Here is a 14963-nt window from a genome sequence, read left to right as displayed (position 1 = left end):
GCTTGGCTTGCCCCGGGAGGCTGCGATGGGAGACAAAGCCCCACACTGGTGTCATCCAAAGCCCCACAGTGGTGTCATCCAAAGCCCCACACTGGTGTCATCCAAAGCCCCACACTGGTGTCATCCAAAGCCCCACATTGGTGTCATCCAAAGCCCCACAGTGGTGTCATCCAAAGCCCCACATCGGTGTCATCCAAAGCCCCACATCAGCATCATCCAAAGCCCCACATCAGCATCATCCAAAGCCCCACATCAGTGTCATCCAAAGCCCCACAGTGGTGTCATCCAAAGCCCCACACTGGTGTCATCCAAAGCCCCACACTGGTGTCATCCAAAGCCCCACATCAGTGTTATCAAAGCCCACATCAATGTCATCCAAAGTCCCACATTGGTGTCATCCAAAGCCCCACATCAGCATCATCCATCCCAGCAGCAGGAAATTCCCCAGCCCGGGCAGCCAGAGATGCGAGCACAGGAAGAAGAAGCAATTTGGGAGCAGGGATGCAGAGAGGCAGGTCCAGCCCTGCTTGTGCTCAAAGCCCAGGGTGACAGACCCACCTCAGGGCCTGGCCAGGCTCCTGACCCAGCCCTCAGGTGACAACTGGCACCCTCAAATCCCTGCCAGACCCCGCCATGCCCTCGCCAGCCTTCCTCCACCCTCCTCTCTAGCTGCAAGGTGGGCAGAGCTGCAGGCAGTGTCCAGAGGCAGCCAAGGTGGCTCGATCCCAGCAATCCGTGAGGCTCAGCCAAACCCAAAAAATAATGTTTTCATACTTTGACTTTTCAGGCAGGATTTAGTCATTTGTGGACACGAGGCCTTGGCTGCCTCCACTCACCTACCCCAGCCCGCGGCTGTTTACGGCGGCAGAGCCTTGGAAGGAGAGGGAAGATCGGTGGTTTAATCCAGGTGAATTATTCCTGCTCGCTTTATGGAGCCTGCAGCTGGTGGGGAAGGGGGGATTCAGCATCCCTGCACGGCCTGGGATGGACCCACCACAGGAGATGAGGTTTCACAACGCAGCCCACCCCACAGCTCCACAAACACTGCCTGGACAAACCCAGCAGGACTTTTGCCCACCTAATGGCTAAAAAATGAGTTAAGGGCAGAGAAGCCAAGCCCTGGCTGGGCACACTTGTGGTAAAAGGCAGAGAGCTGCTCTGCCATAGGAGAAAAGCAGGTTCCACCCCAGCCTGGTGGGGCTGTGCAGGCTCTGTTTGCTCAGCCCGGCACGGGGCACTCTGGGCTGCCAGGGGAGGGGAAGGGGTGATGGATCCAGGCCCCTGCTGGCTGCCAGGGCATCCCTCAGGAACCCTCCATGCCCAGGGTCCAACACGAGCTCTGGTCAACTCCTCATCTTGGTGTCAGATCCAAACTTCCCAGGCACGAGCCCAGGGCTTTGTCTGCCTTTGTCCCCTCCCTCCTCCCACGTTTGTTATTAAACATTTGCTACTTGTTATTAAACTACGGCCACTTATCTGCTAATCCTGCCTCTGAAACCAGCGAAGCCACGCTCTGAGTGCCACACTGTGTCCCACAGCCCGGGGGATGCCAGGAGCTCATCGCCACACACCCTGTCTGCCTTCAAAGCTCATCCACCACAAGGATCCCACCAGGATGAGGGTTCCACCAGCATGAGGATTCCACCAGCATGAGGATTCCACCAGCATGAGGATCCCACCACAACCAGGATCTCACCACGACCAGGATTCCACCAGGATGAGGATCCCACCACGACCAAGATCCCACCATGACATGGATCCCACCACCATGAAGATCCCACCACCATGAAGATACCACCATCACGAGGATCCCACCATGACATGGAACCCCCCACCACAAGATCCCACCACCATGAAGATCCCACCACCACGAGGATCCTACCACGATGTGGATCCCACCACGACGCTTCTGCATTTTCACCCAGCGACCAAAGCACCCGCGAGCCCAAAGCAGCCAAGTGGAGCAAGTCCTCTTGGAAAAGGAGCCAGAACAGAGCAAGTCCTCCTGGAAAATGAGCCACTCCAGAGTGGAGCTTCCCAACCAAGCATGGAATGGAGCTTGGAGATAGGAAGGATTGGCTGGGGCAGCCCTGGGATCAGCAGCACAAACCCGTGAGGGCTGGCCAGTGGCAGGAGGAGCTTTCTGAGGAGCCTCCGTGCCCTCCAGGCACTGCAGCAGGAGTTGCACAGCTGTCCCGACTGGGAAGGACAGATAAGGCTCAAATGATTCATTCAGTGTAAACCTTTATTTGTTCTTGCTTACCCAGAGGAGCCAGCAGCTGCTAACGCCAAGCTGGGCCGGCTCCCAAGCGCAGACAAAGGCCTGCAAAAATGGCTCTAAGGAGGAACTGACTGTTCAAAAAAGCAATCCTAGAAGAGGGAGCTAGAAAGAGGGAGTGCAGCGCGGCGCAGGAGGAAGAGGAAGCCAGAGAGCACCTAAAAATAAATTTTAAAAAAAGCAGCGAGGCGCAGGACAAAGGCTTCGCGCGCGCACGTGACCGCTCCCCGCAGCGGAGGCAGGATGCGAGCTCGGAACACAACACTCCCTCCCCAGCAACCCCACGTACAGAGCCCCAAGCACCTCCCAGAGCTCAGCCAAAGCCACCACAGCACCTTCCCCACCCTCAAAGGGCTTTTTCCTTTCCTCCCCCGTGCCATAAGTGCCCCAGGGGCAGGATGCTGGCTGTGCCCCAAGCTGGGCATGACCTGGTCTGGGGTGGAAATGCACCTAATGCAGCAAGGCTGGAGGCTGGCAGGAGAGCTTGAAAGTGTTAAAGGAATTGAAAGGAAGTCTGGAAAATGAGGTTCCTCCCAAGAAGCACCCTCAAAACCAGCCAAAGTCCTGGGGAAGCACAACTCCTGCATCCCCTCAGGCAGCGCCTTCAACAGATCTGAGCAGAGCTGGTGGGCAACTCCTGAGTTTGCTCTGAAACAGCCAGAAAATGCAGCTGAGAGAGGAGCCAGAAAATGCAGCTGACAGACAGAGGAGCCTGTCCTGTGCCTGCTGCTGCAGCTGGGACCGATGCTGTGGCTCCCCTCCCCTGGCTCCAAGGCTGCAGAACAACCTGAGATGGGACATCAACCCCCAGTGCCCTGGGCTGGCCCCGCTGGTGGCTGTGCCCACCAGACACTGGCAGCAGCTCCACCCCAGGCCCAGGAGCAAGCCCAGCCTTGTTCCCCATCCCTGAGCATCCTGAGGGATGCTCCCTTCACACCTTCCCCCAGCCCCGCCAGGGCTCACAGCCGTGCAGGGAAGGAACAAACACCCAGGGATGGGAGAGGCACTTACAGGACGGGCTGAACATCACCAGTGTGGTGCAGATCTCCCAGTCTGAGAACATCCAGCGAGTTCCGCTCCTGGGAAGCCACAGCTCCGCATCCCCCGTTCACTTCTGCTCCATCCCTGCCGCCCAGCCCATCCTCAGCAGCAGGGAGAGCGTCTGAGCCGTGCTCAGCTGGGTCAGACACAGCCGGGGCGGTGGAGCAGCCGCTCAGAACTGACTCATCCCGTCCCAGAGCGGCTCCTCAGGGCTCAGTGCATCCCCAGCCAGCCGGGGTCCCTCAGAGCTGCCCAGCGGGGCTGTGCCCACCCTGTCCCCTCAGAGCCGCCCCGGGCCAGAGGCAGGATCCCTGCATGGCACTGCCTGCTGCTCCTCACGCCGCGCTCCCTGAGCTCATGACTGAGAAACGCCGGCGAGCCAAGAATAGAGACCTTGAAGTGAAACCTCCCGGGATTGGCAGCTATTTCGGGCAGCTCAGCCGCCGGGGCTGCGTGACATAAGAGGATATAAAAGAGGAAACTCTGCACAACAACTCTCACCTCGCCGAGACAGAGCCAGGTCGCAGCAGGTAGGGCTGATGGGAGCACCCGTGCGGGGGGAGGCCACGGCTGTGACAGCCCCCAGGCCACCCCTGTCCCCCCAAGGGGCAGCACCGAGACCCCTTTGGGCTGTCCCCAACCCCAAAGCCCCCCGAGCATCCCCAGGGCTGAGCCCAGAGGGAAGTGCAGGGCTGCAGCCCAGTGTGGCCGCGGCTTCTCCGCACTGGGATGAGGCCAAACCCCAGCACAAACCACCCCGAGCCCACGTCGAGCCGAGCCTGCTGCCACAGGTTCAGCCTGCCCAGGCACCTCCACGGAGCAGGAATTGCAGAGGTGCTGCTGTGGCCAAAGGAGCCTCAAAGGGAGCCGACAGGGCTGAGGCACCCAGAGCACCCCCAAAGCCCAAAGCTCAGATCCCAAATCCCAAAGCCCAGATCCCAAAGCCCAGATCCCAAAGCCCAAAGCTCAGCTCTGCCCAAGCAGCCCTTCAAGCTCCTGGCTCAGCTCACCCCTGGAAGGAAGGGCTGGGATTGCACCCAGCCACCAGATGTGGGGTGGAAAGATCTGGTCCTGGTTCATAACCAGCATCAAGATTAATGCAGGGAAATTTCAATGGCAGCTCTGGGAGATCTCTGAACCTTTAGATACCAGGAAAACAACCACACAAGCTGCAGTTTGTGGAGATCAAACTCAGCGCCTGAAACCAGTCCCTGCCAGTTCACAGTGTGTCCATCCCTCGTGATGCCACTGCACTCTGCCAGCTCACTCACATCCCAGAAATGTGCTTTTTCCTGGGTTTTTGTCAGGAGTAAGTCACCAGCCAGACTGACAGAGTCTACAGTGCTAATCAGGAAGAAATTCCTGCCTGGGAAGGTGGTGAGGCCGTGGCACAGGGTGCCCAGAGAAACTGGGGTTGCCCTGGATCCCTGGAAGTGTCCAAGGCCAGGCTGGATGGGGTTTGGAGCACCCTGGGACAGGGGAAGTTGTCCCTGACATTGTTTGGGAAGCCAAACAATGCATACTGCAAATGATCAGAATTTTGTATTGCCTTTTCTTGTGGGACAGCAAGGAGCCAGTGCCAGGCCCCCCGAGCAGGACACAGAGGCCAGGGTGACACACAGGTGACAGGAAGGACATGGCAAAACCCGGGGGTGAGCAAGGCAAGGGGCGTGGGAGAAGGGACAGAGCCCACCTCAGAGCCAGCTCTGCTGTGAATATTCCACCCTGCAGCCACTGAGGATAACCCTGAGCTGCTTCCAGCAGCCTCCCCAGAGCTGCTGAAGGCAGCTGGATGGGGCAAAGAGGCCAAGGCAGGGGCAGAAGAGACAATTTTCATGTGGAAGTTGCACCCCCGGGCTACAAATGAAAGTTATCATCAGCGCATCGAGCCCTGGGCAAACCTGGGCAATTTACATAAGCCTTGAAGTTCAGGAAAGCATAAAGGAGGAAAGAAACTGAGAGAGCGATCCTGGCTTTGTCTCCAGCAGTGCCAGGAAGTTCTCCACATTTTCTGTGCTGCCCAGGGCTCCCCTTACGCAAGAGCAGCTGATGAAAAAGCAGCCTCAGCATCAGCAGCTTTCCCCTCCCTCTGTAAGAGAGCTTCCCTCTGTAAGAGATCCTCTGTCCATGGGAGATCCTCCTCCCATGGGAGATCCTCCTTCCATGAGAGATCCTCCCTAAGAAATCCTCCTCCCATGGGAGATCTTTCCTTCTGTAAGAGATCCTCTGTCCATGGGAGATCCTCCTTCTGTAAGAGATCCTCTGTCCATGGGAGATCCTCCTTCTGTGGGAGATCCTACTTCTGTGGGAGATCCTCCTTCTGTGGGAGATCCTCCCTAAGAAATCCTCCTCCCATAGGAGATCCTTCTGTAAGAGATCCTCCTTGCACGAGAGATCCTCCCTTGGCAGATCCTCCTTCCATGGCAGATCCTCCTTCTGTAAGAGATCCTCCATCCATGGCAGATCCTCCATCCATGGCAGATCCTCCTTCCATGGCAGATCCTCCCTCCATGAGAGATCCTCCTTCCACGGGAGATCCTCCTCCCATGGGAGATCCTCCTTCTGTAAGAGATCCTCTTTCCATGGCCAATCCTCCTCCCTTGGCAGATCCTCCTTCCGTGGCCGATCCTCCTCCCGTGGCAGATCCTCCCTCCCTGACGGCTCCAGAACACCCCCAGAGCGCCGACCCCAGCACCACATCCCGACTCCTTCCTGCAGCACCAGGGAGCTGCTCCTCCCGGGAGAACTGCCCTGCTTGCACCTCTCTGGAGCTGAGCTCCAGGGCACCTCCAGGGCTGCAGGATGCTCCAGAGGCTCCTTGGGCATGCTGAGATCTTTCAGAGCAGCACACGACCCAGGTGAAACACGGGAGGACCCAGGGAAACACTGGGAGGACGCTCTGGACCAGCACCACTGACAGGTTCACCCCACACACACCAAAATTCTCTCCATGAGGAGAAACAAGGAGAGCAGCGTGAGCCACTCCCAGCTCCCAGCTCTTCCCCCAGCTCCTGCACTTCTGCCCTCCTGTTCCCTGCCTGTGGTGCCACCTCCCAGCACGGGGCAGAGCGTGCCCAGCTCAGCAGGGTTTGTTTGGCCCTGCTGTGAGCCGTGTTTTGATCCAGCTCTGCAATGCAGCCCCGTGGAAGAGCCAATTCTCCCTCTGGCACCGTTCCTTCTCCTGGGTACCAACAGCTCACGGGACAAAACCCGATGGATGCAGGTGTCAGGGTGGTTTGTGCTGAGGGGCAGGGCAGCCAGGGAAAAGCCCATTAACACCATCCTAATTCTCCTTCCAGCAACCACACACCACACCTGGCCTTGAGACTGAAGTTTTAGGTGAAAGAAACCAACAAAGCTGGGCTGGATGCGTGCAGGGATCACAAACAAACCCAGAGATGGGCTGGATGTGTGCAGGGATCACAAACAAACCCAGAGCTGGGCTGGATGTGTGCAGGGATCACAGACAAACTCAGAGCTGGGCTGGATGTGTGCAAGGATCACAAACAAGCCCAAAGCTGGGCTGGATGTGTGCAGGGATCACAAACAAACCCAGAGCTGGGCTGGATGTGTGCAGGGATCACAAACAAACCCAAAGCTGGGCTGGATGTGTGCAGGGGTCAGATGTGAGGCCACTGCCCCACTCCAGCCCCTCCGTGGGGCCGGGACCTCCATGCAGTCCCACCCTTAGGATGTCCCCTCCCTGCTGGGGGCCTCCCTGGGTGACAGCGTGGCGCTGACTCAAGGCTCTTTCCTCAGCATCCTCGGGTGTTGCCCAAGAGGCACCACACGGTGACAGGGACACAGTGACAGGGACACGGTGACAGGGACACAGTGACAGGGACACGGTGACAGGGACACGGTGACAGGGACACAGGGACGTGTGGCACCCTCGGCTCTGCCACCTCAGCGACGCTGAGCCGCCTCCACGGTGAGCCTGGGAAAGCTCCAAACTCTCTCCAACGGGCACTTGGGCTCTGTTGGCTATTTATAGAGTGGCAGGAGGCTGGGACAGTGCCACCCAGTGCCACCCAGGCCTCCTGGCTCTGCCCAAGCTCCAAGGCAAGCGGCCGGACCTGGAATTCAGCACATTCATTCAGAGTTAGCAACTGCTGCTATATCGGGAAGGAAGGCAGCTTCAGGGGAAGACAGAGCTCTCCAGGACACAGAAAGAAAACAAATCCCTCGCTTGCAGTCTGCAGGCCAGAGCTGCTCTCCTAAATTTCCTTGGCTTGGCTTAACAAGACCCGGGGTTTTTGTGTTGAAAAGTGAACATTTACCAGCGCTGCACACCCCTGAACTCTGGCCACCCCCTCGGAAGCTTCGTGGCTCCATCACGTCAAACAGCAAATGTGCCGATTCAGACCTTCCCCGAGTGACAGAATTGTCCCCAACAAACCCTGCTCTTTGGGAAGGGCACCTGGAGCAGAGCAGCCGGTCCAAGGAGGCCAGCGTGGGGTGACCAGAAACAAACCCCGTGTGTGAGGGCACCAACAAAGGCAGGAAAACATCGCGGGGCTGCTCCCAGCAGGGCTCCCCGAGGTGTTTTTAGGGCACTCGGAGCCGCAGAGCAGGACTGGCCGTGCCAGGCAGGAGCTGGAGCCGCACTCACAGGGCAGCAGCCCCAGCCTGGCACCCACTCGGGACGGGCAGGACACGCTGCCGTGGTGGCCGTGGGTCCCCTCCCCGCCTCGGCAGGGACACCCGAGTCAGCAGGGAAGCTGTTAATGGGGAGCCGGCAGAGCCTGAACGGGACGGATGCATTCCTGCCCTCGGGGAGCATAGCAAGGGGATGAGGCAGACACGGCGAGGAGTCGGCAGCTCCAGCTCCAGCACTGACTCACCTCCCTCCTGAGCTGTCCCGGAGAGCAGCGACGGGGCTGGATGGAGATCAAAAGCTAATAAATCAGATCAGAACAACTCAGGTTTGATGTTTGAACCAGAGATGGAAGAGGAGATTCGCCACCTCCCCTGCTGGAGTCGGGCAGCGGGGCAGAAGGAGCTGCCTGGTTTCGGAGCCTTGCCAACACACTTGTTTGTTTTTTCCCCTCCTCAAGGTCCCAGCTGTTAAATCCATGATTGCAGGATTTCCCAGACTCACTGAAAAAGCACGTATGCCATTGTGTCCCACTGCTGGAACAGGAAAAAGCCTGAAAATCTGAGCCACAGACTCCAAACACACAAGGTCTCCTTACAACTGACGTTTTCAAACCTCGTTTTTCTTTCAACGGTTTCTAAATGGTTCAGAGTTTTGCAGCACTGCCTTTCAGCTTCCCCAGAATTGTTCCTATCCCAGTGTCCCACGGTGGGGGAACTTTTTGGCATCAAGAGTCCCAAATGCATTGATGTGGCCACTCACATCCCCAGAGCCTCAGAGGACTCTGAGCCACCAGCCTCCAACCCCTGATGGAAGCTGGGCCTCGACTCCAATTCCCATCCAGCCAAATGTGAACACAGAAGCCAGGGCCAGCCACTCGTGCTCCAGCCACCCAAATTCCCCATCTCTCAACTCAAATCCAGGCCCCCAGTGGCAGGAGGATGTGGAGTTCCTCCCTTTGCTGCTCCACAGAGAACTCGGTGTCGCTCTGAAACGCCCCTGCCAGCTCAGAGCAGCCCAGCACAGCAGCCAGCACCAGCCAAAGCCTCTCCCTGCCCCGGGGAGGTTCCCAATGAAGCCATTTAATAACTGCAGGAAAAGACACGCTCCTGTGTGCCCGTCCACGCTCAGCTCCATCCCTGAGCTGCAGGATGGGACTCACTGTGGGACCAGCCCCGACACTGGGACCTGGCCCTTCCCAAAGGACACACCTGAAGGGTTCGGGACCCTGCTCAGGACAGGTGTAACCACCCCACACGCTCCCTGCTGAGCTTCCAGCCCCACTGCCAGAGCCTCTGCTGCCATTTTCATGCTCCCACTTCCTGCTCACACCAGGCAGAGAGTAGGAAGTGCTGAAATCCTCCGACCCTCGCTGCAAACCAGGAAGCGCCTGAGATCCCCTGAGAAAGGCTGAGATTTCAGGCTGGAACCCTCTGCAAACATCTGCTCAGAGGCACTGCATCCGGACCCTCGGAGCGGGGCCCACGCTCCCCGGCCTCCCGGGGCCCTGTCTGCTGGAACAAACCCGGGGCAGGACCACTCACAGCTCATCCTGTCTGCAAACGCCACGGCAGAATCCAAACCCTGCGGCCACTCGCTTCCCTGCCTGTGCCGTGAGCGACGCCTCACCTCTCCCGGCCCAGCCGTGTCCAGCACATCCCACACCTCCTCCGCAGGAGCCTCCCAACGTCCCATTACTCAGCAAAGCCTCCGGAGCACAGATAACACCTCTGCCGTGGAGAAAGGTGTGGGAAGCTGCTGTCTGGGAGCCCAGGGGTTGCCAGCACGGGGCAAACCTTGGACGGTGCACAGATCTGTGGGCTGCACTGGCTCGTGCCTCTGGCAGACGGATCCGGGGTATTTGGGGCATCCACGGCTCTTTTCCCAGCACACATCCTTTTCCCACAAGGTGTTTGGAGAGAGGGAGGTGCCCTCGCAGCAAATGCAAGCCCAGCAGTGCTGCTGCTCCTCTGCCCTCGCACTCCCTCCACGCGCCGCCGGCCCTTCCGAAGGGAAAGGCAACCGGATCAGCACAAAAACATTCCAGCAAACCACAGGCTCGGCTTTGCCACATCTGAGCGCTCGCTCTCCAAGGCAGCCGCGGGTCCGCGGGCCTCGTGAGCCCGAGCTCCCTCCCTCAGCTCTGGCAGCCGGTCCCGGCCGAGCCCCGCAGCCACACGCACACATTCCAGGGGACACGGGCTGCATCAGCTGCTCTGCGAGTCGCCATCCCCCGGCACCGGCGCAGCACCGCCGGTCCCTGTGACAGCCCTGCCAGAGCTGTCCCTCGGTACGGGGTCACCACCATCCCGGCTGGAGCCGCAGACCCCGGGCAGGCACTGCAGGGACCGGACACCCCCGGGCTGGGCGCTCCTCGCCCAGCCCGCCCCGCTCCCAGGAGCCTGCCAGCCCCGGGGGCTGCGGGAGCAGGGGGCGAAACACCTGGGGAGGGGGCGAGCGGAGCGGGGGCTGCTCCCTCCTGCGGGGAACGGAGCCGAGCCGGGATGCGGAGAGGAGACGGGGACCCCACAACCCCCGGGGATGACAGACCCGGGACTGCCCCTGGCCGCCGCCCTGGTGTCCCGGTGTTCCCTTGTCCCGGTGCCCCCGTGTCCCGGTGCCCCCGTGTCCCGGTGTCCCGGTGTCCCCTCGTCCCGGTGTCCCGGTGTCCCGGTGCCTACCTTGTGCTGGCGGCGGCAGCCGAGGCGATGCCGGAGCGTCCTTGGGCGGGGGCGGCCCCGGCCGGGCCGCGCGGGGACTCCGCGGGCTCCGGCTCCACCTGCGCCGCCGCTCCGGAACCGGGCGGGCGGAGCGGGGCGGCCCCGGCGGGAGCTGCGGGCGGCGCCGCTCCGCCCCCGGGACGGGCCGGGACCGGACGGGCCGGGGGCGGGCGGCGCGTTCCGGGTCGGAGCTCCGCGACACGAGGGACCGGGAGCGGCGACTTCCAGCGGCTGCAGAGACCCGGACAGCGCGAATCGCGGCCGAGCGCGGGTCGCTGGATGCCAAACTTGACCCCGAGCCCGTTCATCCCGGTGGCGGAGCCACCAAAGTGCGGGGAGAGGGGCGGCAGAACGGCCGAGCCTGGGGAGAGCTCCGGGCACTGAGTTGGAGCCGAGCGCTTCCACCTGGCACCTGCCCGTTCCAGGTGTCTGCTCCCTGCCCGGGCTCCTCCATCCCCCGGGGGACCGGGACGGGGCAGCTCCCACCGCACCGGGGCGGGTGGGGATGAGCCGGGGGCAGGAGAGAGGGAGCATCCCCCGGGATGAGCTGAGCTGAGCACAGGACAGGCAGGAGCATCCCCCGGGATGAGCTGAGCTGAGCCCAGGACAGGCAGGAGCATCCACCGGGATGAGCTGAGCTGAGCCCAGGACAGGCAGGAGCATCCCGCAGGATGAGCTGAGCTGAGCTGAGCACAGGACAGGCAGGAGCATCCCCCGGGATGAGCTGAGCAGAGCTGAGCACAGGACAGGCAGGAGCATCCCCCGGGATGAGCTGAGCAGAGGACACCAGAACATCCCCACACAGTGACCAGGGGCGCCGAGCACCACAGAGAAAGAAACGGAACCAAGTTCAGAGCCAAGGAGGGAGGTGCCTGTGCTCACGGGCTTCAAATCCTGCCCAAAAGCACAGCGAGACCCCGAGGTTCCCGCGCTGCCGGCGGGGGCGCAGCTGCTTTTCCAGGAACCCCAAAGCGCGGGGGGATTCTCCAACCACGGAATCACACTTCTCTTTTCCAAGGAAGAAATCATTTCGGACGCAGAGCAAAGCCCTGCCCAGTGCCGGGGTGAGGAGCCCTGCTCAGCTGCAGCCCCGGAGTCTCTGGGGTCACTGGGTGCAGTGAGACAGCACCGAAACACGGGTGGGCAGGGATGTGCTTTTGCTGAGTTATTTTGCTCGCTTTTGTGATACCAAAACAGCTCTGGGAAGTTACACATCGAGCTCACGGGCTGGCACATTCGTAACCCTGCTTACAGAGTGGTTATTTTCGGCACCTGCTGAAGCTGGGAGGTTCCAGGGTGCATCTCACCCACCTCCAGGGCTTTCTCTTTCACTTTAATTTATGTCTGTTCTCTTCAAGACCAGCCTTTCCTTCCCTTTCATTTCCAAAGCCTCGCTGATCCACAGTGAAACCTCAGGTGGGGAGAGGCACAGCCCTCAAACAGCACCTGGCAGTTCAGTCCAGAGCAGTGACAGCAGCTTTTTAAATAATTCAGAATTACCGAGGTTACGCTTAATGCCTCTCTGATTTGGAAAATAGCACCAGAGCAGAAGTCTCAGCCCTGGTCCCTGCAGAGCCCCAGCAACACCCAAATTGCTCTGACAAGGTTTTTGTGACTAACACCTCATTCTGAGACCCGTCAATAACTTCACAACTCAGTCCCAGCGGGCCCTGCTCTGCATAAATTTGCATATTACTGAGTGGAGCCAAGCAGAGGTGAGAGTGGGGACTATTCCACAAACAGCAGCTGGAGAAGGGGATTCATCCTCCCCACCCAGCTCTTTCTGCTGTCCAGTGCCCTGAATTCCCTTAAATTCATCATTCCAAAGGCTCAAACTCATCAGGAAGGGCAAGCTGGGCTCAGCCAGCCCCAGAATTCCTGCAGATCATTCAATTCTGGTGCAGAGTCATGGAAAGGAACCACGGAACAGCCTGAGTGGGAAGGGAGACACATAGATCATCGAGTCCAGCCGCTGTCTCTGCACAGGGCACCCCCAAAAACCACACCACAACCCATGGAAATCTACCCCAGCACAGCCTGGAGGAAACTTGTGGTTTTCCCCTACAAATTAACAGATCAGATTTGGGATGGGCTGGAAAACCAGAGTTTTCCTGGTCCCTGTATACAACTTCAAAATCTGTGAATTTTTCCCAATCCCATCTTGAACTAGAAGCAGTAGAAGGAGCAGCAGCCTGGCTTCTCCCATCAATCCCATTGAAATCCCATTCAAAAATTCTGCGAACACCAAGAGCCAAACCTGCCTCCAGGAGCAAACAGATCCCACTGAGACCTTCCTCCATCGGGGTGAGGAGCTCAGGCTGAATTACTGGGGAATTTCAGCAGCCCCGGGGGGCAATGGAGATCATCGAACCGAGATTATTTTGGAAGCACGGCTGGTATTTTTAGCCTGGAAAAGGAGGCACCGCTTCCCTTTCTGGAGTCCCTCCTCCCTCCCGGGGCCGGCCAGGCGGGGCTCTGCTGTGCCGGGCAGGGGATATTGCAGAACCCGCTGCCGGTTGGGAAAGAAAAGAAAGAAAGGAAGAAAGGAAGGGGTTATTTGGATCCGTGGAGATGGATGTGCTTCACCCCCACACGTTGTGCAACCCTCCGACCGTCGGCGGGGCAGACAAAGGCGCTCCAGGCTGCCCGGGCTCCTCCGGGCTCCCAGAGCCTGCCCAGGGCAAACAGGGGGGCTCCCACAGCACCCCCAGAGCTCAGCCCTGATGGAAGGGGTGGACAAGGGTCAGGAGAAGGTCTGGGGCTGCCAGGAGGGGGAAATGGGTGGCAAAGGGTGGTGGTTTCCCACCTAAACCATTTCTCAGCTTTGCTCTGCTCCTGAGCCATGCAGCGAGGCAGAGAGCTGGGAAAGACAAGGACGAGGCTGGTGATGTCTGCAGGGCTGGCCCGGCCTCCCAAAGGGCAGGAGAAACAAGGATGTGCCAGGAGATGAGCCAGCCATGGGGGGCACAGGCAGGATTTGGGATGCTTGGAGGCCAAACTGCTGATCCTGCCAGGCTCAGCAGTGGGATGGGATGGGATGGGATGGGATGGGATGGGATGGGATGGGATGGGATGGGATGGGATGGGATGGGATGGGATGGGATGGGATGGGATGGGATGGGATGGCAGGCAGCTGGGTGAGTTGCTGATTGGGCCACAAGGGAGCTTGGTGCCTTTTTTATTTGCTGATGTAGGAAAGGAGAGGAACAGCTCACACCCTGTGTTGGGCAACACACGGGAGGAGACACTCAGCTCCTGAGCACCAAAGGTTTGTGTCACATCCCAGGGGCTCAGCATGGCTCTGAGAGAAAGAAATGGGGCTAAAGCAGCATTGAGCAGGTCCTGGCCACACTGGACAAGCATAAGCCCACTCCTGGTGGTTTTTAGTCCCAGCTGCATCTGGCCTGGAAACGCTGGGCACGACTGCAGGGCCACCACTCAGCATTAGAACTTCACAACTTTCATTCAGTAAAAGTCAAATTATTCCTATTTCAATGCAAATCTGGGAGCATGCAGACACCCTGCATACAGGAACTTGAATAATAAATGGGTTTTCTCCTTGTCTTGGCCCACCTCCACCCATGCCACAGTGGGTCCATCCTCTGTGGGGACTTGGAGACCTCCAGCATCCTCAGACAGCCCAAGTGGCTCTGGGGGGCTGCCACCAACCACCCAATTTCCCCATGAGCCCCGTCCTCTGCTTTGAACTGAGGGGTAACATGTGCTCAGCCACCCAAAAGTTTGTTTTAAATAGACACTCCTTGAATAAGACCTACAAAAATACCCCCATGTCCTGCAGCAACAGCAGGGCATGAAACCACAGCACTGCAAAGAGGAACCGTCAATTAAAAAAAAAAAAAAAAAGAGTAAAAAATAAAAATAAGCACACTTCTGCCTCCTTCACCCTCCTGCTGCCACCGTTGCACAAAGAGAACGGAGATGGGAGGGAAGGGGCGATGCCGGGGGCGGGGGGCTCGTCCTGGGTCCGGAGCCCCCTGGGGTCTCTCAAAGCCCGGAGCCCCCCGGGTTCCCTCAGGGTCTGGAGCCCCCCAGGTTTCCTCAGGGTCCGGGTCCCCCCGGGCTCCCTCAGGGTCCGGAGCCCCCCGGGTTCTCTCCACATCCGGGTCCCCCCCGGGTTCCCTCAGGGTCTGGAGCCCCCCGGGTTCCCTCAGGGTTAGGAGCCCCTCAGGCTCCCTCAGGGTCCGGAGCCCCCCGGGTTCTCTCCACATCCGGGCCCCCCGGGCTCCCTCAGGGTCCGGAGCCCCCCAGGCTCTCTCAAAGCCCGGATCCCCCCGGGCTCCCTCAGGGTCGGAGCCCCCCGCTCTCC

At 59.5% G+C, this 14963-nt stretch overlaps 1 protein-coding gene across 3 annotated transcripts in view; it reads right to left on the bottom strand.

Annotated features, from left to right (window-relative positions):
* HDAC7 (histone deacetylase 7) overlaps positions 1 to 14963 on the bottom strand; it is a 58189-nt gene that overhangs the window by 30489 nt on the left and 12737 nt on the right. Inside the window, exon 1 of one of the 3 annotated variants that reach the window (XM_077192706.1) lies at positions 10598 to 10709. The exons of 1 other annotated variant lie outside the window; for it this stretch is intronic. Coding sequence is in view for 1 of the 2 variants with exons in the window: in XM_054649285.2 (XP_054505260.2) it covers positions 3290 to 3341 (52 nt within the window). In the remaining variant the exon portion in view is untranslated. Of the gene's footprint in view, positions 1 to 3289; positions 3703 to 10597; positions 10710 to 14963 lie in introns of those variants that run through there. One more of the 3 variants, XM_054649285.2, reaches the window with a different exon arrangement.

The sequence above is a fragment of the Agelaius phoeniceus genome, chromosome 35 (genome assembly GCF_051311805.1).
Source record: "Agelaius phoeniceus isolate bAgePho1 chromosome 35, bAgePho1.hap1, whole genome shotgun sequence".
Taxonomy (NCBI): domain Eukaryota; kingdom Metazoa; phylum Chordata; class Aves; order Passeriformes; family Icteridae; genus Agelaius; species Agelaius phoeniceus.
Note: the sequence above shows the minus strand (reverse complement) of the source record. Positions and strands in the feature narration are given on the sequence as shown.